General features: G+C 36.5%; 1 protein-coding gene across 6 annotated transcripts in view; it reads right to left on the bottom strand.

Moving 5' to 3' along the window:
- The window catches only part of LOC150093183 (phospholipid-transporting ATPase IF-like), a 799,705-nt gene that overhangs the window by 542,400 nt on the left and 234,106 nt on the right, over positions 1 to 23,199 (bottom strand). For 5 of the 6 annotated variants that reach the window (XM_090413774.1, XM_090413776.1, XM_090413775.1 and 2 more), the window contains exon 12: positions 12,874 to 13,038. The exons of the other annotated variant lie outside the window; for it this stretch is intronic. In XM_090413774.1, the coding sequence (XP_090269900.1) occupies positions 12,874 to 13,038 (165 nt within the window). The remainder of the gene's footprint in view (positions 1 to 12,873; positions 13,039 to 23,199) is intronic. 6 annotated transcript variants of the gene reach the window in all.

The raw sequence follows: 23,199 nt of genomic DNA, 5'->3' as shown, positions 1-23,199 counted from the left end.
GAAACCTGAAATTCAAGGGATATATTGCAAAGGTGGCAATATATCCCTTTAATGAGGTATATATTAATAATGAGGTATATATTGCAAAGGTGGCAATATATACCTCATTATTGCAGGATTGCTGCAATAATGAGGAGGACACTGATCTGCAGAGATAAAAGAGTTATCATTTCATCATCTAAGACCCTAATCAGACCACACTTAGACTATTGTTCTCAGATTTGGTCCCCAGGATTTGAAGAGGATAAATTAACTGTGGAAAGGGTACAGAGGCAGATAGACAGTTTCAGGACTGTACAATGTTAGTTATGAGGATCGGCTGAGGGAATGTGGACTGCAGAGTTTGGTGGATAGAAGAAGGAGAGGTAATATGCTTGAGACTTTTAAACTGTTGAGAGGTGGTTACAGGGTTGATCACTGGGGATTTCTTTCGCTTGGTTGAACAGCGGGAAGGAGTGATCACAAGAGGCCATCCCTGGAAGTTACGAAAGGAAACTGTGAGCAAGAGGGTGAGGAGTGGTTTCTTTTGCATTGAGGGTGGTTGAATCATAGAATGCATTGCCTGGTAGAGTGGTTAGAGAGAGAATGGTCAATGAGTTTAAGGAGTGGTATGAAAGACTTTGTGTTTCCTGGGAGTGACCTCCCATGTTGAGTCTTGATAGACTTGTGTTTCCTAGGAAGGACCTCACGCAATGAGTCTTTTGACTCCTTGGAGCCTAAATAATAATAATAATAAACAGCAGAAACTTATGTTTTCATCACTATTCTGTTATCCAATTCCATCTGTTTCAATTTAGCTACCACTTTGTCATGTAGCAGTCAATCAGAGGCCTTTGAAAAATCATAGTATAACACTGTATATATGCATATGTTATATGCATTCTTATCCAGTGAATTTGTCACCTTGACATCTATTTCTTTTAACTGCATTATCTAAACTTCTGGTAAAAGGTGAAAGAAACAGTTCCTAAGAAACTCTTAGTTGTAAATGTTCTTAATTCTTCTGTATTTGTTCTACTTTCTTTAATGATATGTAGCATAGATATAAATAAAATTAGCAAGTTCTCATACCTGAAAACTACTTTTCTCTTATGAAAATCTTGATAATAACTGTAAAGTTCCTATTCATAGTAAGTACACTGATTCAGACTTAGATAATAAAATTCTTAATTTGGCATTCCACTTTTTAATAACTTCTAGAAAAATCACATAAAAACTTCTTTCTAACTTTATCTAAAGGATCTGCAACTTTTTTCTTCTTCCAATTTGAAGGATTTGTAAGGAAAAATTATCCAACATTTAAAAGTCTATTTCCATATCTATTCTCTGAAAAATAGGCACAAATTAATTGCTGTTCTAATGGAACTTTTAATATCTGTTAAACATTCTTCCTTCTATATGAAAAAACTTCATGAATATATCAAGTTTAAAAGTTCCTTTAATTTCTTTCACCTTGTTATTCTAGTTACATCTATAACATAATTGCAAAACTAGCTTAAAACTAGCTAAATTAGCTAGTTTTATATATATATATATATATATATATATATATATATATATATATATATATATATATATATATGCACACACACTGATGGTGTACAGCAGATTCCACTATACAAATATTACTAAAGAAAAGAGAGAGAGAGAACAAAAACATTGGCTAATTCAGCAAGGGAGGCATGTGGTGAACTACTTAGCAATGATAGAAAAATCAGAACATGGTAGAAGCAAGAAGTTAAAGAAGCTGTCCTGTAAGTAAAGAAAGCATACTGCAAATACATCAGCAGATGTCCTGAGAATGTACAAATAAAAATGTGAAAAGCTTAAGCTATGTGTAAAAGTAGCTAAGTCATGGCCAGACTGGTAAGATGGAAGATACATATCATAAGGTTGCCAACTATTCTCGAGGTTTTTGAAGAAGCTTCAAAATGGAGGAAAGAGTACTGTGCAAGGAATCTGTAATGACAGTGGTGATATGATTATTATTATTATGAACATTTGACCTCCATGAAGTCAGAGACTCATCATGGGAAGTACATACTATTGTACATAATGCTCATCCAACTATGCTTTAAACTCATTCAACTCACAACACATTCAGGCAAAGCATTCCACTTACGCACAGTCTTTCTATAATCTTTCTATTTTCATTCTTTGAACGTGTTCCATCCATTTGCGTTTTATATTTTTTAATTTTTTCTATTACTAATTCCTGTTTAATTCTTTCATAATTTCTTTGTTTCTTTTGTGATCAAATAGAGTATTATTATTATTATTATTATTATTAACAACATCTGACCTGAGAAGTCAGAGACTCGTTATGGGAGTTACACACTATTTGCACACAATGCTCGTCCAACCATGCTTTAAACCGATTCAATGTGTGTACATTCACAACACACTCAGGCAATGCATTCCACTCACCAATCTCTAAACACAAAGTACCTGCTCCTGACTCCTCTGCTCACATCCTCTTTATACAGTTTTCAGCGATGGCCTCTTGTTCTATCCCCTCTCCCATTCTTTGAAAAATCTCATCCATGTCAACCTGATAACAACCCCTGACTAGCTTATATGTCTCAATCATATCGCACCCCCCCCTTCCTCCTATTCACAAGGCCTTGCAACTTACATTTTCTCAATCTATCCTCGTCCTCCATATTCCAGAGACCGCTGACTACCTTTGTGAATCTTTTCTGGACCCTTTCCAACATATCCTCCTCAGCATGAAAACCTGGTGGCAAAATCTGTGCATGATAATGAATATGAGGCCTGATCAAGATGTTATACAATGGCATCATAACCTCTCTATTTTATGCATGTCAGGGTCTTCCACATCATTGCCATTATCTGATGTGACGTCTTCATTCCAGTTATCAACTTGTGCAATGTGGCTCCTGAATTTCAGGTCCTTGTCCACCATCACTCCTAGATATCTCATCTCCTCCAATTCCATTAAAGTTTCCCCATTAAGTGTATAATTTGCATCCCATCATTGCTTATCAAATCTCAAAACCTTACACTTTGTAACATTGAATTGACAATTCCACTTACATGCCATTCATGCAATCTATTCAAGTCCTCTTGTAAGGCCATAACATCTGCTTGACTCTACAATGCTCTCCCCAGTCTTGCATCATCTGCAAACAGCTGCAATAGTTAAATCCATCCCAATATCATTAACATACAAATGAAACAACAATATCCCCAAAACTGTAATTAAATTAAATCTGAAGATAAAGATATTCTAGACGTATGCAGTAATTACTCCAAAAGACTGTTAAATGTAACAAGAAGTGACAGAAAAGCAGTAGAAAATATTCAAGAGGAACGTATAATCTGCACTACATATTGATACTTAATGTAGAAAATGCCATCAGAAACCTGTAATGTGGAAAGGCAGCTGGAGCAGATGAGATATAACCAGAAATGCTCAAGCATGGAGGTATAATAGCAGTTCAGAGGTAACACTGCATAATTCAGAAGACCTGATCAGAGTTGAATTCTGGATGACTAGAGTAGAGCTTCTATAGCATTCATTTCTGGAAGCTGAGGATACATAGAAGTGACATGATTATGCCACAAAAGATTAGGAATAAGAGACAGTTCAAGAAATGAGACCTGGTCTTGAAGGATAATGCACAAATCAATGTTGTTACAGATAATCTTGAAGCTTGGGATGTTTGATCACTGCAAGGCTTGCTATATGAGAAGGATGAATGGAGAGTGCTGTCATCAGCAAAACTATGAATAGGATTTGCAGTCAACAGGAACCAGTTCTTTTATATAAATCAGGAAGTAGTGAGGTGAAATGACATCATTTCGAAGGGCACCTACATTAACAGGAAAATTTGAAAAGAGAATACCTTCCACCATTTCACACAGTATTAAATTTTTTTGAGAAGCACTCAACCTTAAGTGAAAAGTCACCTAAGCACTTCCACTTGGCATTGTCATAGTGTTAAAGTATACAAGGCTGTAAATGGCTAAGGGAAGAATGTTCCACAAGAGATGAAACTTAGATGAGATTACAGTCTGAATTACCAAGAGGATCAGCCATCTAAACATTGCACCTGGAAGGAGACCAAGTTGGGAAGAGATCCAGAGTGTTGTGTGAGTGAAAAGGATTGTCAGGAATTCTGGTAGGGAGATAAATGATCTGTTTTAGGTCATTACTTACAGCAAAAATCTCTGCCTTTCTTCCAGCTTGGTCAGTGAAATTGAAGAAAGAGAGCTAATTAGTTATAGATATTAATATCAAGAAAGATGACTTAACTGCAAAGGGATACTTTCCTAGAAGTGAAGTGGTGCACTATCTTGTTATGCTGGTGTGTGTCAGTATATTGCTGAAGTACATGGTGTTCAGTTTCTCTTGTATGTGCTGCTAGTCCTAATTTATATATATATATTTAACTATTTATTTATATATTTATATTTATTTATATATATATAAAAAAAAATATTTTTTTTTTTTTCTCCATGTCCTTGATATGTTCTGACAGATGTATCTCTCCTGACTGGCTCATCTATTCTACATAGCAGATTCCATACATGCAACTGATATCATATACCACTGGTTTCTTGAGTGGTAAATGGAGTAGTTTTGGTGGTCTAAGGATACCTTAAATTTTATTTAGCAGATAGAAAGTGCCCTTTATCCTTTGTTGATATAATATCTTTGATATCTTTGATAATGCAAAGGAAGTGGTATTACTTCCTTACATGACAGAACCCATGTAAGGAAGTAATACCACTCCTTTGTATTCCTGTTTTTCTAGTTCATTTGGTGATTTCATGGGGTGTTTTAGAGTTTCATGTTAAAAATGTGCTCATCATGTAGCTCAGCTCTTTAGTCAGCAAAAAGAATTTGTAATTCATCTGACCAACTTCACTGTAGAATGAGAAACCAATAGATCTCCCAAAAGTTTCACAGTGAAACAAATTTGGCTGTTCAGTTTACAGAAAGCCAATGCATACCTATAGGCATTGTACCAATTCTCCAAGACAGACCATCATAAGATCTCTGGGAGTGTGGAAAAAAGAAATTAAAAATCAGAACACCTTCGTCCTGTCAAAAAATGGCTACAAAAAACTGATTTATAAAATTTTAGAATCTTTTGGTTGTTCAGCTACATTAGACTGGTGAAAAACAGAAACAGATTTTGGCTGCATGATGATATGAAGGAGCTGAGACAGTTTCTTTATCCCCCCCCCCCCCACTATCCTGATACTATCAGGCTCTCTAGCATCATTATAATATTCAACGCCTATCATAAACATTCCCTTCGCTTTTTCACATCAAGGTCAAAACCAGTCAGGATAGTGACCCTGCCCATAAAGCATAGCAATATTGGATACTAATGCAACCTCTATATACAAGTAGTCTAGTTGTGAAGTTACTTTGCATGTAAACTTTATAAATATACATAGAGAGTAAATATAATTTACTGTCTAGTAATTTTTTTTTCCATCTCCATCTCTATACATATATCCTACATGCTACCTCAACATAGTGAGAGAGTGAAGGGCAATGTATGCCAGTAGTGTGAGCTACAAGATGGGCTACCCTAGGTATGAAAACTACATCAATAAGCCTGGCTAAAGCAGGGGTATTAACAGATAGTGCTAGCAACCTGTTTGTATAATGTAAAAATTAAATGCTAATAGAAACAACAAAAAGATGCAGTCAGACTGTCCAGATGGATCTCACCAGGAAAGAACAGAAAAGGCAAAAGAAATTGGAAGTTGAAACATTTGCTCCATAAATCCAAAATATGAACAATTAATTGAGTTGGACAAAGAATTGGATAAGCAAACATAAAAGTAGCTTGTGTATCGGAAACAAAAAAAGATAAATAGGAATCAATTAAATAACTAGCACACTTTTTCAGTGGAATTGAAAAACAAGAAAGAAAGAGCTAAAGCAGGTGTGGGAATAATAATACATGAGGATTTTCAAAATTAAATCAAACAATGGGAATGCATATTTAAACAAATAATGATAAAAATAAAATTGAGAAATAAAACTCTAAATGTAATCAGTGCAATGCCATGAAGAAAGAAATCTGAAAACATAAATTGAAGAATTTTATGAGATGCTACAGAGAACCGTAAAAACAATATCCTCAGCTGAATTAATAATACATGCAGGAAACTTACATGTTAGGATTGGAAACATTGTAATAGACGCATATGTCAGAGATTCAATGAAACAACTCAAAACACAAATTGAATAAGACTGCCTCAGTTTAGTATAGAGAATGAATTTAGAATAAATAGTACATTCTTTAATCCAACCCATCAATACAAAATAACATGAAGAAATGTCTACTATAAATTGCAAAAACTGAAGATGGCCACTAGAGAGCTGTAATTTCTGTAGTGTTAGAAAGAGCTCCAGAAAGATAAGTGCTATTTTGAGTGATAATTGGCAAAATTTCATGAATTTTAGTGTTCTACTATTTATTTTTGATAATGAAATGTGTCTGCATGACTTATTAGTTGAAACTGTCTTCTTTAAATATAACACAATGGCAGTATTTATGAAGCCAACCACGTGGTCATCAACCAGTGGGACTAGGCGACGGCCATGAAAATCAAGTGGCATTAACAACATGACTTTTTAAAAATGGTTCGATGTCATGAGTGTAACATGTATGCATGGCGAAGTATAAGAGATGTGTTTGTGGAGAGAGAGAGAGAAGGAATGGTAGATGAGAGAAAGTATGGATTTGTAGGAAGTAAGATATATTATTAGACCATGAGGCAATGAATGCGAAACAGAATGAAAAGACAGAAGATGGTGTGAATGAAAGAAACGGAAATGAAACTGAGGGAAAAAATGCAAGAATGTGGAAGTGAAAGTTAGTGATAAGGGAATGAAAGAAAGTTTGAATGAGGAAATGGAAGTAAGGTGTGGCAGAATGAGAAGCAGTGAGACTGAGGGAGTGACAGAAAGTGAAATTGTTGGAATGCAAGATTTGATGAAACAGTTATTGAAAATGAAAAATTAAATTAGGAATATGTGGAGTGATGTTAGATGTTTGGTAGAAACTAAACTAAAAGGGTGCAGAAGAATAGAATGAAATAAAAAAGGGTAAAACAAGGGATTCCAGGATAGCAGTTATAAGTAAATTTCATAGAGGATTAGTTAATGAGTACGTAAGTTCTGCTATCCAGGAGGGAGAATGAGTAGGATAGTTCAGGCACTGAATATGAGGAAGAAACGAGGAAGAAAGTCAGTGGTGATTGTGGAGACAAATGATCTAAGTGGACATAAGGATCATGTGAGGGTGCATATCAGGAGATTAATGAGAAGAGTGAAAGATAACAGTCTTTGTCAGTGTGTTGCCAAGGTATGACAATGATGAGTTGCGCAGGCAAGTCAAAATCATGAATGATATGCTAGTGAGGCTGTGTGAGGAGAAGGGAGTACAGTGTGTGTGGATGTATGACATGTGTTTGAATGAAAATTTAAATTATATAAGCATGATGGGTTGCATTTGAATGGCTTTAGAGTGCAATGGAGAAAGTGTTGCTGGATGGAAGCACAGAATGTGGAAGTACAGTGTGTGATATGGGTAGGAGATGAAGTGAAAAATCAAGAGAGTGGTATTTAAGAGGCAAAAGTGCTTGGCAGTGAAAACAGTAGAAGTGTGACAGATAAAAAGAGAATGGGAATGCAAGAGAAACATGGAAATGGGAGGTAGCCAGGGTGGACAGGGAGACATGACATAGGGAGAGTGGATGTTGAAAGTGGTGGTCAATGCATGTAGGATGATGGAGTATATTGTGATATAGGTGGGCAAGTTGAGACAGAGCATCTATATGGTAAGTGTGATAAAGATGATTGGACAGGTGTGGTGGAGAAACCACAACCAACAAGTGGCTTGGACAGGACTGGTTATAGACCTAAAAATGAATTACTGTGCTGGTTAACAAATGCCAGAATAATCAGAAATAAGGAAGATGAAATGGTTTCACTGATTGAGTTTATTTATTGAGTTTATTGATATCAAATTGGAGATGTTAATGTCAGCTCCTTGCTTTATGCAGATGATGTTATACTTCTAAATAAATCTGCTACAAGTCTGCAAGATTCCCTGACTAAATTGAATAACTGTTGTGATAGATATGGTATGAAGGTCAGCAATAACAAGACAAAGATAATGACAATAGGCAGAAGCATTGAAAATATCAGCTGCACTGTGAATGGAGAACCTATAGAATAAGTAAAACATTTCAGCTACTTAAATTAAATATGGAAACAGACAACAGAATCAACAAAGCTGGTATGGTAAGAAGTCAACTGAATAAATTTATATGGAATAAATTAGTCAAAACACTAAATTAGTTATATACAAGACAGTGTTCAAACCAATTTTAACTTATGGATCTGAGAGCTGGGTCAGAAGTAAAACACTTGACCAAAGACTAGGGACCGCAGATATGAGTCCTGAGAAAGATTAGGGGCATGAACAGATGGCATCAATGGCAATATCATATTAAAAAAGAGGATATTAGGAAATACCTTGACATTGTCAGCATCCAGGAATGCATTAGTAGAACTAATCTCAGATGGTATGGTCACTTAAACAGAATGGGAGAGGAAAGATTAGCCAAACAAGTGTTCTCTGCCAGGTTGGCAGGAAAAAGACCCAGAGGAAGACCAAGATATAGGTGGATTGATACGGTAAAAAGTGCCTTAGAAGATAGATATATAAATATAAGATCTGAAAATGTTGTAGCTTTAACAGGTAACAGATTGATTTGGCAGAAAATTGTAGGTAGGAAGTTAGTAATGATGTAAGTTTGACATGTAATATTATCATATCCTGTGCACCCCTTGAGGGTAAATGTCAGGAATTTGATGATGATGATGATGATTGAGTTTATTCTCCCCAAAAACATTGGAACAAGTGAAATATGGTTGAATGAAGATGATATTCTAACCTAACAGGAATAGAAATGAAAGGACAAGAAGTGAGGGGACAGTGCTACTGATGATAGTAGGAGAATTATATCCATCTAAGTAGACATGAAAGAGGGGAAAATAGTGGCAATGGTTATAAGGCAGTGTGGTGTAATGTGGAGGCTGACAGGAAGACATATTTAGTTGGATGTTGCTACAGGGACGTAAATGTGGAGATGAAGAAATGTATAAATAACTTGGATAAGCGAATAAAGGAAAGGTAATTATTATTGGTGATTAATTATGGCAGTATAGATTGGAATAAACACACAGCATTTGGGAATAAGGAAAATGAATTTCTTGAGTTCTTGAGAGATAACGATATCAGGCAGCATGAAAAGGAGGGCACGTGAGAATTGAAAGTTTTAGATCTGATCAATTAATCAGAGGATGTAATTGTGAGTGGGGTTTTCACACTTTCTGCCAGTTGGTGAGCGTGATCATGAATTGATCACCTGGGTTGTGGCTAGCAGCCATATTCTGATTTTGCGAGGAAATGTATCTGTGGATTTATAAGGCTGGTGATTATGACAAGCTTAAGAGACAGCTTGGAGTAATAGCATGGAACGAGAAGTTGAGTGGTAAGGAAATAAATGCTGCCTGGGAAATGACAAAGAAATATATTATAGCATCAATACGTGAATGTGTATTCTGAAGGACAAAATGCTGAATAAGGTAAGAGTAATTAGATGAATGAAGAGCTTAAGCATGAAATCTGGAAGAAGAAGAAGGCAGTTTGGAGGCAGTACAAGATGAATAATGGTAATAATCAGTTACATGAAGAGTATAAAGAACAAGCCAGAAGAGCGTGACTCAGTTAGTATGGAAAACAAAAGTAGAATATGAGCAGAAATTGACAAATTAGGTGAATAAAAACCGTAGATAGTTTTTTAGATATGCGGCAAGCAGAATGAAGAATGATCATGGTAAGATGTTAATTCCTGTAAATGGTAGAACAGTAACTGTTGCAGAAAACATTGTTGAATTATTCAGTGATCAATTTATAAGGGTGTTTCATCCTGATCAGGATGGAATCATTAGGAACTGAAATGTAGAGGACGTAGGAGAGGATGGCTTAATTGTGAGTGAGCAGGAAGTATTTGAGGAAATAAATAAACTTGATGTCAAGAAGGTGATAGGATTTGATTACATATCACCACGTACCTTTTAGGGAATGTTCCAGGAAATTGGTAGTAGAATTGGCATGCCTGTTTAATAATCATACAACAGCACAGGTTCCAATGGAGTGGAGGGGGGGGGGTAAAATTGTTCCACTGCATGAAGGTAGTGATAAGGCTGTAGCCTCAAATTACAGGCCAACCTGTATACCATAGTCCCCCCCCCCCATCCACGAGTTTATTATCTGTGGTTTCAATTATCTGAGGTCAACCCTGGTCCGAAAATTTTAAATGGGAAATTCCAGAAATAAAGAATTTATAATTACATTGGCAAAGTGGATATTAAAGAGCCAAGATTATTTCAAAGCCAAATGTTTGTAGAAACTATGAAAGTTTCATAAGTTGACCCAACAGCTTACGAGAATACAACCCTCGTCATCCCTGATTGTCTTAGCTTGCATTACTTGACTTAAGTACCTAAGGCAACTCAGTGATGCCAAAGATTGTATTCTCATATGCTTTCACATCAACTTAAGAAAATTTCATAGTTGCTACAAACATTCGCCTTTGAAATAATGTTGGATCTAATACCCACTTTAATGATTTAATTTTACATTGCCGAAGTGAAGCTGTATGGCTCTTTCTTTTAGTAATAGCAATTCATAAGTTTTAAATTGCTTGCTTCTGAGTAGTTCTCGGTTATCAGATTGACTGTCGCGTTATCACAGTGCTTGTGTTCAAGTGACCCTTATATTACTTAATAATGTTCCAAAAGAACAAGACTTGTGATGTTGGCAATTTGGATATGCCAAACAGGAGCCATAAAGTGCTTCCTTTTAAGTGAAAAAGGTAAAAGTTCTTGACTTCATAAAATAATAAATAAATAACAATAAAAAACATGCTGAGGTTGCTAAGATTCCATTCATATTCAGATAACTTCTATTACAGTATGTTGTTATAATTGTTCTATTTTATTATTAGCTATTGCTGTTAATCGCTTACTTTACCTAATTTATAAATTAAACTTTATCACAGGTATGTATGTATAGGAACAAACGTAGTATATATAGGATTTGGTACTATCTGCAGTTTCAGGCATATGCAGGGTGTCTTGGAATATATCCCCCCACCACAGGTAAGGGGGGGACTACTATATCTGGAGTTGTGGTGAAAGTACTGGAATTCTGGTGGTGAAATAGGACAATGGAGATGTACATACAGTGATGTACTTGGATTTTGCAAAGGCTTTTGATAGACTGCCACACGACAAGCTCTTAAAAATAAATAAATTGAAACAGATGGGACTGGATAACAGTCTTCTGAGTTGGGTCAGTGACTGGCTGTCAGACAGGTATCAGAAAGTTGTACATGGGGGTGTAGTATCCCAAAAATGGTCAGCTTTGGGGTATTTGTATGTTAATAATATTGGGATGGGTTTAAGTGATTACATCTGCAGCTGTTTGCAAATGATGCAAAACTGGGAAGAGCAATGCAGAGTTAAGCAGATGTTTTGGCCTTACAAGAGAACTTGAATAGATTGCATAAATGGCATGCAAGTGGAACTGTCAGTTCAATGCTGCAAAGTGTACGGTTTTGAGATTTGGTGAGCAATGATGGGATGCAAAGTATACACTTGGTAGGGAAACTTTAATGGAATTAGAGGAGATGAGAGATCTAGAAGTGATGGTGGACAAGGACCTGAAATTCAGGGGCCACACTGCAAAAGTTGTGAAGACATCACATCAGATAATGGCAATGATGTGTGGAGGACCCTGACATGCAGAAATAGAGAGGTTATGATGGCATTGTATAAGGCCTTGATCAGGCCTCATATATTATCATGCACAGATTTGGCCACCAGGTTTTCATGCTGAGGAGGATATGTTGGAAAGGATCCAGAAAAGATTCACAAAGGTAGTCAGTGGTCTTTGGAATGTACAGTATGAGGACAGATGAGAATGTAAGTTGCAGAGCCTCGTGAATAGAAGGAGGGGGGGGGGTATGATTGAGACATATAAGCTAGTCAGGGGTTGTTATCGGGTCGACATAGATGAGATTTTTCAAAAAATGGGAGAGGGGGGATAAAACAAGAGGCCATCGCTGGAAATTGTATAAAGAGGATGTGAGCACAGGAGTCAGGAGCAGATTCTTTACATGGAGAGTGGTTGGTGAGTGGAATGCATTGCCTGAGTGTGTTGTGAATGTAAATACATTGAATCAGTTTAAAGCACGGTTGGGTGAGCATTGTGTGCAATAGTGTGTAACTCCTACAATGAGTCTCCGACTTCATGGAGGTCAGATGTTGTTAATAATAATAATAATATTCTATTTGATCACAAAAGAAATGAAGAAATTATGAAAGAATTAAACCAGGAATCAATAATAGAAAAAAAATTTAAAAATATAAACACAAATGGATGGAACATATTGAAAGAATGAAAACAGAAAGATTACCAAAACAACTCTTAAATTACAAACCATTAGGAAAAAGAATACCAGGACATCCTCTTAAGAGATTTAATGATGACTTCTAAGGCTGGAACAGGCCACTCTGGGCCTAAATCCTTGAAAGGCATGATAACAATGATAATAATAATAACCCTTGAAATATGACTAGTGTAGTAAGGGCAGTAAAGCAGATTTCTCATCTGTAACCAATTACTTTTCTGTTTTTTTTTGTTTGTGCAGCTGAAGATATAAATTATTATACAAAATAAAAACTTTACAGAAAAAACTACATTAATTCAATCATATCAAAAAAATATATTAAAAATAACTTACTGGAAGTGTTCCAACAGGCTTTGGTAAACTACCACTGTTCTCTGGATAGAAACAAAGCAAATTTTCTTTATTATCTATGTACCTAATACCATTTATTGTGCATTGTCGAAATATCATATTATTTTCAGTAAGCGTGCCTGTTTTATCTGTAAACAGATACTCAACCTGAATAAAAAGAAAATAATAGGATTAATAAAGAGCAGGTTCCAAAAAAAAACAGAATCATATAATCTCTGTAAATCTTTCTTTTGCTAGGATAAATATATATTTGTCCTGACAAATAAAACATTTAGAAATAAGAAAGAGAAAAGAGATAATTTATACACAGCTGTAGACAAGCAACTATACATAATGAGATGGATCCCAGATAACATAATGGTACTGCAAATCTTATGACATTATTCAGGAATTGAATGACATGCCAAATGAAAGTTACCTTTGTGGAAGATCAAAATCATCCCCAGTGATTTTTAATCTTGCACATTGAAAATAATCATATCACCTGTCACTGTTTGTTAATATATTAATATATATTTTTTAAATTGGATACCTTCTTTTAATTAGTGGAAATTTAATTAATTTAATTTTTAAATTAACATAATTGAGAATATCATTAGAGAATAAATGTCTCACCAGGTTATATAATGGACTCAGATGGAAAAAAAAAAAGGTATGTGGTTATATGCTATAGAAAGATGGCTTATTTAAGACACACACACACACACACACACACACACACACACACACACACACACACACACACACACACACACACACACACACGCACGCACGCACTTTATTTATTTATTTATTTTTGCAAGTTTAATGCTCAGTTTTGTTTTGAATTATTGGCAATTTATCATTTAAATTTAATGAAAATAAATGAATAAATCATTGAAAAAACAAAGGTTTATGCTAGATTATGCAAAAAAAGAAAGAAAGAAAGAAAAGAAACTTATCAAGAATGGAATTATGTGAAAATCATATTATGCATCCATGCACACAAGAGAAAGAGCATATAAAATCTCCAGTAGTATAGATAAGTGTATGCGTGTATTATAGATGTGTATGTGTATAGCTCGCATACATCAGTTCAATCCCACCAAAGAACACTGGTCAACAACAACCTACCTCAATCCTCTAGGACAACAGATGAACACATAAAACAAGTTTTCAGAGTTGTATGTTAATTCTCCTCTATATTCAGTCTGACACAGACAAGATTTTAAAGTTGCTGTGTCAACAGGGTATCAAAGTTACTTTCTGCCTCCTCAACAAGTTTTCTAATTTCCTTAGGCCTCCAGAACCTCCACATACACCACTCAACAAACCTAGTATTTACAAGATCATCAGTGCTTGTGGGATGCGTTATGTAGGGAAGACAACCAGGTTCTGAGATATACGCATGTCAGAACATGAAAAAATATCCACAACTGTGCAACAAGAAACAAGGCATGGCATTACACTAAGTCTACATTACATCTCTCTCATAAAATATATAGTAAATGTAGATGCTAGTGGCACATAATACCACCAAGCATCAAGGGCCTACATAGTACATGCAAGCATTTCATTGCTAGTCTCTCTTTTTTTCAAATACTTACACATTGTGATTGTTATTTGCTTGTAGCTATTGTTTATATATACAGTAGATGCCACTTATTGTGATCACTTTGGGACGGTCGCTTTTCGATAACAATACTCAGCTGATAACATTAAGCAAAGGATATAAAACATTGCATCATTCAATTTATTGTTAAGAACATTATTTAATGTAATTATTGTTATAAACAACTTTTTAATAAGCAACAATATAAAATTTATTTTAAAAACTTATCTAGTGTTGTCTGTCATGTGTTTGAATATAGTAGTTCATGAATAAATTGCTCACTCATAATGCCTTTCAAAGTTTATTCCTCTATGTTGCACACTGTCATGAAATATTCATAGAGCTTCTTGCATCTGCAGATTGGTTGAAGGAGCTTCTAAAATTTGTTCTTCTATACTTGTATTCAGTTCACTTTCTTCTAATAGTTTAAAGTTCTTATTGGAAACATATTTCCAACAATGTCATTGTAGCCACCACTTCAATGTTGTTATCAATATACAACCAATTTTCAAATTCTTCTTTTGACATACCATGTGAGGTTTTATCAAAAATTTCATTTGTAAGATATTCAAATTCTTCGGAAGAAGAAATTTCAGAAGAAGAAGAAAATTCATCGAAAAACCACAATTCAAATGTATTTATACCCACCTGCATTTGCCTGGAAGATTTTAGATTTATGGAATATTAAGATTAAAAAAAGATTAAGATTGCCCACCTTCATTTTCCTAGAAGATATAAGATTTACAGAAGAATAAGAATATCCTTTTTTTTGGCAGCAGTTTTCAAGTCTTCTCTGAGACTTGCTTCCATAACATTGCTATCAAATGCAATGCATCAAGAAGGGAAATATTTTTTGCAATTACACTTGCATCAGATTTTTCTTTTGCATAATCAAGTTCAGTTATAATTCTTGCACAAGCTTCCCACTAATAATAAGCTTTAAAAGCTCATATGATGCCTTGGTCATCACATGGTTAAATTAACAATGTAGTATTTGAAGGCAACTAGTTCTTTGATGTTCTTTAATGATAAATTGCTTATGTGTGAAGTGCAGTGCAGCTGTCTACTAACAAGATAATTTTTTGCTTTAATTTAAGATTTCACTTAACTAACCAATTGTTGAAAATGGCACTAGTCATCCATGCATTTTCACTAGAACAGAAGTCAACAAGCAAACTTTTGACACCTTTAAAACACTAAGGATTTTTACTTCTTCCAATCACTAGGAGCTCTCATTTCTCAACCTTTCCTATTAGCACAACAAAGAACTGTCATTCGCTCCTTTAGAGATTTAAATCCTTTAGTACTTTCATTTTTAAACAAATAAGTATGAAATATAGAGTCCTGTTTTGTCTCCATTCTAAAAATCCCTGGGAAAATATTCAGCAATAATTTTTAGCCACTCAGTCTTAATCCACGCATCAGCTGATAAAAAATCAGCACTTTTTTCTTCACCATGAATATGCTTGTACACAATATTCTCTCACTTTTTCCACCTGCTAAACCATCCATCAGTTATGGTGAAATTTTCTTTGCATACTATTTTTGTAAGTTTTTCTGGTTTTTGAAGCATCAAAGGCCCATTAATTGAAGCATTATTTTCAAGAACATTACTAAAGCAAATTTTTAATGCTGATTCGACTTGAGTATTCTTACCAGATCAGGCTCTGTTCCGGTCCATGTTCTCATTAGTAAGAACTGAAGTTTTAATGTTTGATCTTTCACAAGAGTGGTTATGAAATTTTTAAATGTACAGCAGCACTATACTGACTCATTTTAGGCAATTTATCATAGCACTCCAAAATTCTTTGCTTTTCTTTAAAAGATAAATCTTTAGGTTTTTTGCTTGCATCTGCCATAATGCTAAGGCTGTTTTAACAAGCACTTAAAGTCAAATTCATTTACTGAAGGAGAAAACGAAAATAAAATCGAAAAACCACAATTCAAATGTATTTATACCCACCTGCATTTGCCTGGAAGATTAAGATTAAAAAAAATTAAGATTGCCCACCTTCATTTTCCTGGAAGATATAAGATTTACAGAAGAGTAAGATTAAAAGAAGATTAACACAAAAGTCACATTTCAACAAATGTTCTTTGTCAAATTTTCTCCTGACTAACCCTTAAAGTTCTTAATTCTGCGATGCAAAAGGCTAAACATTTGAATATTTTGATAACAATAACCAGAACTTTGATTATAATAGAGGGATTATTTTAAATTCATTTTAAATGGTGTGTTTTGGGACCCGACAGATTTTGATAATAATAACCGACTGATAATATTACCTGAAATCACAATAAGCGGATTCTACTGTATATATGAGTGTATGGGAGAGTGATATCCAGGAAAAGGAACGTCGTTAGTGGTGTGCCTCACGGGTCTGTTTTAGGGCCATTACTGTTTAACGTGTATATTAATGATATTGGTGAAGATTTGGATTGAGATATTCAGTTGTTTGCAGATGATGCCAAGTTGGTACGAACCATGAAGAGTAGAGAAGATGTTGTGGCCTTACAAAGAAGACTTGAATAAATTGAGTGATTGGGAATGGGGATGTGAGTTGAATGTTGCAAAATGTAAGGTTTTAAAATTTGGAAAACAAAGATGGGATGCAGAATTTATGCTTGGTGAGGATATATTGTCGGAGGTGGAGGAAATAAGAGATCTGAGGGTGATAGGATAAGGATCTGAAATTTAGGAGACGCATAGCCAAAATTGTAAAGACAACACAAAGGCTTCTGGGAATGATGCAGAGGACAATGACATGTAGAAAAAGGGAGATTCTTGTTCCATTGCATAAGGCTTTGATTAGGCCGCACATGGACTATTGTGCCCAGATTTGGTCACCTGGTTTTCAGAAGGATGAAGAGATGTTGGAAAGGGTCCAGAGACAACTGACTAAGGTAGTTTCTAACCTTTGCAATGTCGAGTATGAGGAAAGATTGAGAAGATGCAACTTTTCTGGTGGACTGGAGGAAGAGGGGAGATATAATAGAGACCTACAAGTTAGTAAGGGGTTGTTATAGGATCAATGCTGGAGAGGTTTAACAGAAAATAGTTGGAGATCAGGGGAGAACCAGAGGTCATCCATGGCAACTGTATAAAGAGAGTGTAAGTAGGGGAGTGAGAAGCAGGTGTTTTTCATGCAGAGCTGTGAACGATTGGAATGCCTTGCCTGAGAGTGTGGTGTCTGCAGAGAATTTGAGTGTGTTTAAAGCACGGTATGATGTATGATAATAGGACCTCCCAGATGAGTCTTTGACTCCATGGGGTCTTGGGTAATAATAATGTGTGTGTATGTGTGTGTATTGTTGGCATTAGTTAAACCTGGCCATCAGAATCATATATGGTAACTGTTATCAAGTGTAATAGGTATACTATTTTTAGGAATGACAGAAGAGACAGGAGAGGAGAAGGAGGAATACTAATGATATCAGATGACTTAAGTTGAGGTAGGGTAGAAACACAAGAAAACAATAATGGTAACAATGTCTCATGTAGCGGCGAGTTTAAGTTTATCTGGTATGAAGTGGAGGCTAAGAAAATGAAATATATGGTGGGGTGTTGCTATAGACCTGGCGGCTCAGTTGCAGGGGATGAAGAAATGCATCACCGATTTAGCCTTATGGGTACCTAATGAGTGATCATTATGGGTGACTTTAATTTTCCTAACATTCATTGGGTAGATGAGAAATCTCATGATTTACTGAATTGTTGTGAGACAACTTTCTCAAGTAGTATGTGAAAGAAGGAACTTGAGATCAAAGAGTATTAGATTTGTTTATAGCATCAGAAGGGGGGTCTCTGTTAAGAATATGGCTATTTTATAAACAGTTGGTGACAATGATCATGCTGTGCTCGGGAAGTACCTAATTTTATTAATGCTCTGAATATTATTATTATTATTATTATTATTATTATTACGGGCAACTCCAGGGAGTCATTAGACTCATCGAGGGAGGCCCCAAAACATTTTCATCACAACTATTCGACATTCATACAGTATCTATCATACCTCGCCTTAAACTCATTCACTGTCACAGCATCCACCACAGACTCAGGGAGCGCATTCCACTCATTCACTACTCTAAAAGTAAAGAACCCAGCTCTAACACCTTTACTAACCACACTTTTGCCCAGTTTCCATGGATGTCCCCTAGTCCTCCCACAACCAGTCCTGTTCTCAAAAATATCTTCTGAATTAATTTTATAGAAACCCTTCAGTAATTTGAATGTCTCAATCATATCTCCCCTCCTCCGCCTATCAACCAATTTTTGCAACCCACAAATCCTCAACCTGTTCTCATACGGTTCATTCCACAGACCTGCTATCATCTTGGTCACTCGCCTCTGGATCCTCTCCACCTCCTCCCCATCAAGAAGAAACCTAGGTGACCAAATCTGAGCACAGTAGTCGAGATGAGGTCTTATCAAGGCTCGATACAGAGGAACAATAACCTGCTTGTCTCTGCTTGTCAACGTATTCTTCAGCAACCAAGTGATTTGATGAGCTGATTTGGCCACTTTTGCAATGTGTCCCCTAAATTTCAATTCCTTATCCACCAACACTCCTAAATCTCGTGCCTCATCAATTTCCTGGAGCACGGTTCCACCAATGCAGTAAACTGCCTCCCATCTTTTCACCCCTAAATGCATAACCTTACATTTTGCCACATTAAATTGACATCCATTCTCCCTAGCCCAGACCTCCAATCTATCCAAATCATCCTGCAAAATTTTGACGTCATCTGCATTCACTATTGCCCTACCCAACTTCGCATCATCCGCAAACAAATGAACTGTACCTCTCAGATCCTTTCCTATATCATTTATGAACAAATTAAACAGCAGTGGTCCAAGAACAGATCCTTGTGGTACACCACTAGTCACAGGCCGTCTAGTGGACTCTACTCCTGAGTAAACCACTCTCTGATATCTCTCCGTCAACCATCCTCCTATCCATCTCACCAACCCTATGTCCATTCCCATATGCTGCAATTTACTGATTAGAATTCCATGTGGTATCCTGTCAAAGGCCTTAGCAAGGTCCAGCAGAATCACTGTAAACCCATTACCCTTATCCAGTTCAGCCGTCACTGTGTTATAATACGTGAGCAAGTTACTGAGGCATGACCTACCCTTCACAAAACCATGCTGTCCCCGATACAGTATCCCATTTTCTTCTATCCAATCTTGTATTTTCCTCTTGACTATTTTCTCTAAGACCTTGATAATGATTCCTGTTATGCTGATTGGCCGGTAATTTTCAACAGCAGCCTTGGAACCACCTTTGTGCAGTGGAACTATTTTCCCCTCTTTCCACCCCCTTGGGACTGACCCAGTCCTGAGGCTCAAATTAAACATAATGGTCAAGGGCACTGACAATTCTTTGGCCGCTTCACGTACGACACGAGCTGGTATACCATCCAATCCCACAGATGTATTGACATTGAGGTTCTGTAATAGACTAGTTACCTCTACCTCATTCATCGCAATTCCAGTATAAGCTGTTGGTTCCTCCATTTCCGCAAAGCCACCACCTGGATGATATACTCTTGCAAAGTGCTCGCTCAGTAATTCCACAACATCGACTGATTCAGTTACCTCCCTACCCTCAGCATTTTTTAAGATCATTCTACCATGAGCATTTTTCCTTTTACTTGCAACATATTGAAAAAACTGTTTGGGATTCTCTTTAGCCTGCATGGCCAATTTCCTTTCGTAATCTGCTTTTGCTTTTCTTACCACCCTTGTTACCATCCTGGCCTGAGCTTTATACTGTTCATGCACCTGATGGTCACCCTTCTCCTTAAATTCCCTCCACAATTGTTTCTTTTTTTGCAGCTCAAGCTTAATAGTGTTATTCATCCATTTAACCCCTACCTGATTTATTATTCGGACTCTTGGTATACAGTCAACCATTGCCTCCTGCAAACAGTTCTTAACCACCTCCCATGCACCATCAACATCCAGCCCTTGCAGTTTTACATGCCATGGCATTGAGCCAAGCACACACCTAAGCTTGTCATACTTTCCAGCCCGGTAATTCCACATATACCCTGTCTTAATTGTAAATTCGACTCCTTTAGCCACCTCCCAAGTCATGACCTTATGGTCACTCTCACCAATTGGTGGCAACATGGTCATGTTCGTTACAGCTACATTCTCAGTTGCAATTACTAGGTCCAGCACTCTCTGCCCCCTGGTATTTTCCAATACATGTTGCCGTAGATAGTTGTCCCTTAATAACTGCATAAAATCCAATTCCTTCCTCCCATGTGCCCTCTCCTCTTTCCAGTCAATGTTACCATAATTGAAATCACCCATAATAATTACCCTCCTTCCATTCATTTCTTCTATTTGCTTATGCATACTATTCCCACCATCCACTCCATCACCCGGTCTATAGCAGCACCCAATTGTATATTTTGTTCTGCTAGATTGTATCTCACACCAAACAGCCTCAAATGTGCTTTTTTCCCCATCCTGCAGTTCAAATTCTATACTCCTTGGCTGAAGCTCATCAGCTATCATCAATAACACTCCTCCCCCCTTTTTATTCACCCTGTCACTCCTGAACACGCTATACCCATCGCATTCAATCCCACTAGCTTTATCATCTTCTGTCAGCCATGTTTCACTAATACCGACAACCTGTGGCCTGGAAGTGCCAACCATGGCCAAAAACTCTTCCTTCTTGTTCCTAATACTCCTGGCATTAGTGTACATGAATCGCAGAAGCCCATTTGTCCCATCCCTACTTTGATTCCTTATACTAATTATCCCATTCTGATTTGTTGTCCGTCGTACTCGCCTGGGCGTAATATACTCATTCATACACTTAACTGTCCCCCCTAAAGTCTGCATATCTACTCCCCCCCCCCTTAATAAATCTAGTTTCCCTGAGTCTGTACATCCACTTCCACATCATTCATCAACACTCTTTCAAGTCTCCGTACACCAACTCCATTCAAATGTAACCCATCCATCTTATATAAGTCCTTTCGCCCATCGAACTCATTCCACACATCCACAAATTCCACACCACTCTCCATGCATAACCCACGCATAAAGTCATTGGCAATTATGGCCCTCCTTCTAAACACTTCGCTGTCATACCGCGGTAAGATACTCACCATCCTAACTCTCTCACTCTTCTCTTTTGCTACCTCAAACAACTCCCTCACATCCACTATCATTTCCATTTTGTCCTCTTTCAAATCATTCGTTCCTGCCACTATTATCATCTCTTTCACCCTCTGTTTTTGCAGTCGAATAGATTCGCTGACGTCCTTTATGTTCGCACCCGGCTGGTACGACTTCGTTAAACTCTCAATTATTACGCCTCTTAATAGCGAATCCCCATACAGCACTCGCTCCTTCATTTTATTGACGTTTACGTACATTCTATTTTTTGCCGTCACAGACTTCCGCCGGTTATTTGTCGGTACGTTCAACACACATTTTTGCATACGCTCCAGTTGTCGTTTGGCTCTGTGTATCGCGCCATGTAAACGGGCAATTTCGCTACTCGCATTTATCTCACCATTTTCAGTATCGATCAAATCATCCATTCCTTCGGTGTTTCTACCTTCATTTACACTTTCAGCGACGCTCTCACACCTATCTGGCACTACCACGCAATTCTCTAGTACACCGCCATTTTCTACATTCTGACTACCGTTAACGATATCAGTCTCGATACACGAAACACGCTTGAAGTCCTCATTCTCTTTACACTTTCTACACATATTAACTCCACTATCACTTTCTAACCAGACTCCTACTGCTCTTCGCAAGGCATACATCTCACAGACAGCACATTGCATAAATTCTTTTACATCAAAACTCTTAAGCAAGCATGGCGACCTGGCCGCCATTTTTTTCTTTATCGGTGCCATGTGTACGCTATCTTTTCTTAAAAATAATAATTAAAATAACAGAAAACAGGCAAAAATTGCACAGACACACCAAGAATCAAAAAGCAAACAATACTACTTAAAATTCTGGTAAAATATCTAATGTTAACACAAAATAATACTGATCTTTCCAGGAGCTCTCGACAAGCCGACGATCTAATCCGTGCGACACCAAGCGAATAGAACAGGTTACGTGTTGAACTACAAAGCTGGATAAGATCAACTTAGGAGAATACTATCTTTGGTCCCATAGTATCAGATACTGAATGGGAGAAATGTCAGTAATGCATGGGAATCTTTGAAAAAGTGCTTAATTGAAGCTGTATCTGAATGTATCCCTAGTGTTCGAAGAATAAATAGGTTGGGAGTGAAATGGATGTGCAATCTTATTAAGTAAGATCTCCACAAGAAGAAAATGATGTGGAAAAAATATCATGAGAATAAGATTGAGAGGAGTTATGAAATATATAAAGCTCAGGCCAGAATGAGTATCGTGTAGAAAGCTAAATCAGAGTATATGAAAAGAAATTGGCTATGCAAGCTAAAGACATTCCAAAAGAATTTTATTATTATGCAGAAAGCAAAAGAAAGAATGAATGTGAAAGAATAACTTTATTAAATGCAGAGAGTACGTCTAGTAAAGAAATATTTACAATTAAATAATTTTCACTGTGGTTTATACGTGTGTTTCTTCTAATTATTAATTAATTAGTACGTCTAGTGTCGGAAGCTAATGAGATTGTTCAATTAATGAGTGCTCACTTTGCTAAGATATATCAACCAGGTGTATGCAACAT

The sequence above is a fragment of the Typopeltis vanoorti genome, chromosome 24 (genome assembly GCF_054136105.1).
Source record: "Typopeltis vanoorti isolate ZY-2024b chromosome 24, IOZ_Tvanoo_1.0, whole genome shotgun sequence".
NCBI lineage: Eukaryota > Metazoa > Arthropoda > Arachnida > Uropygi > Thelyphonidae > Typopeltis > Typopeltis vanoorti.
Note: the sequence above shows the minus strand (reverse complement) of the source record. Positions and strands in the feature narration are given on the sequence as shown.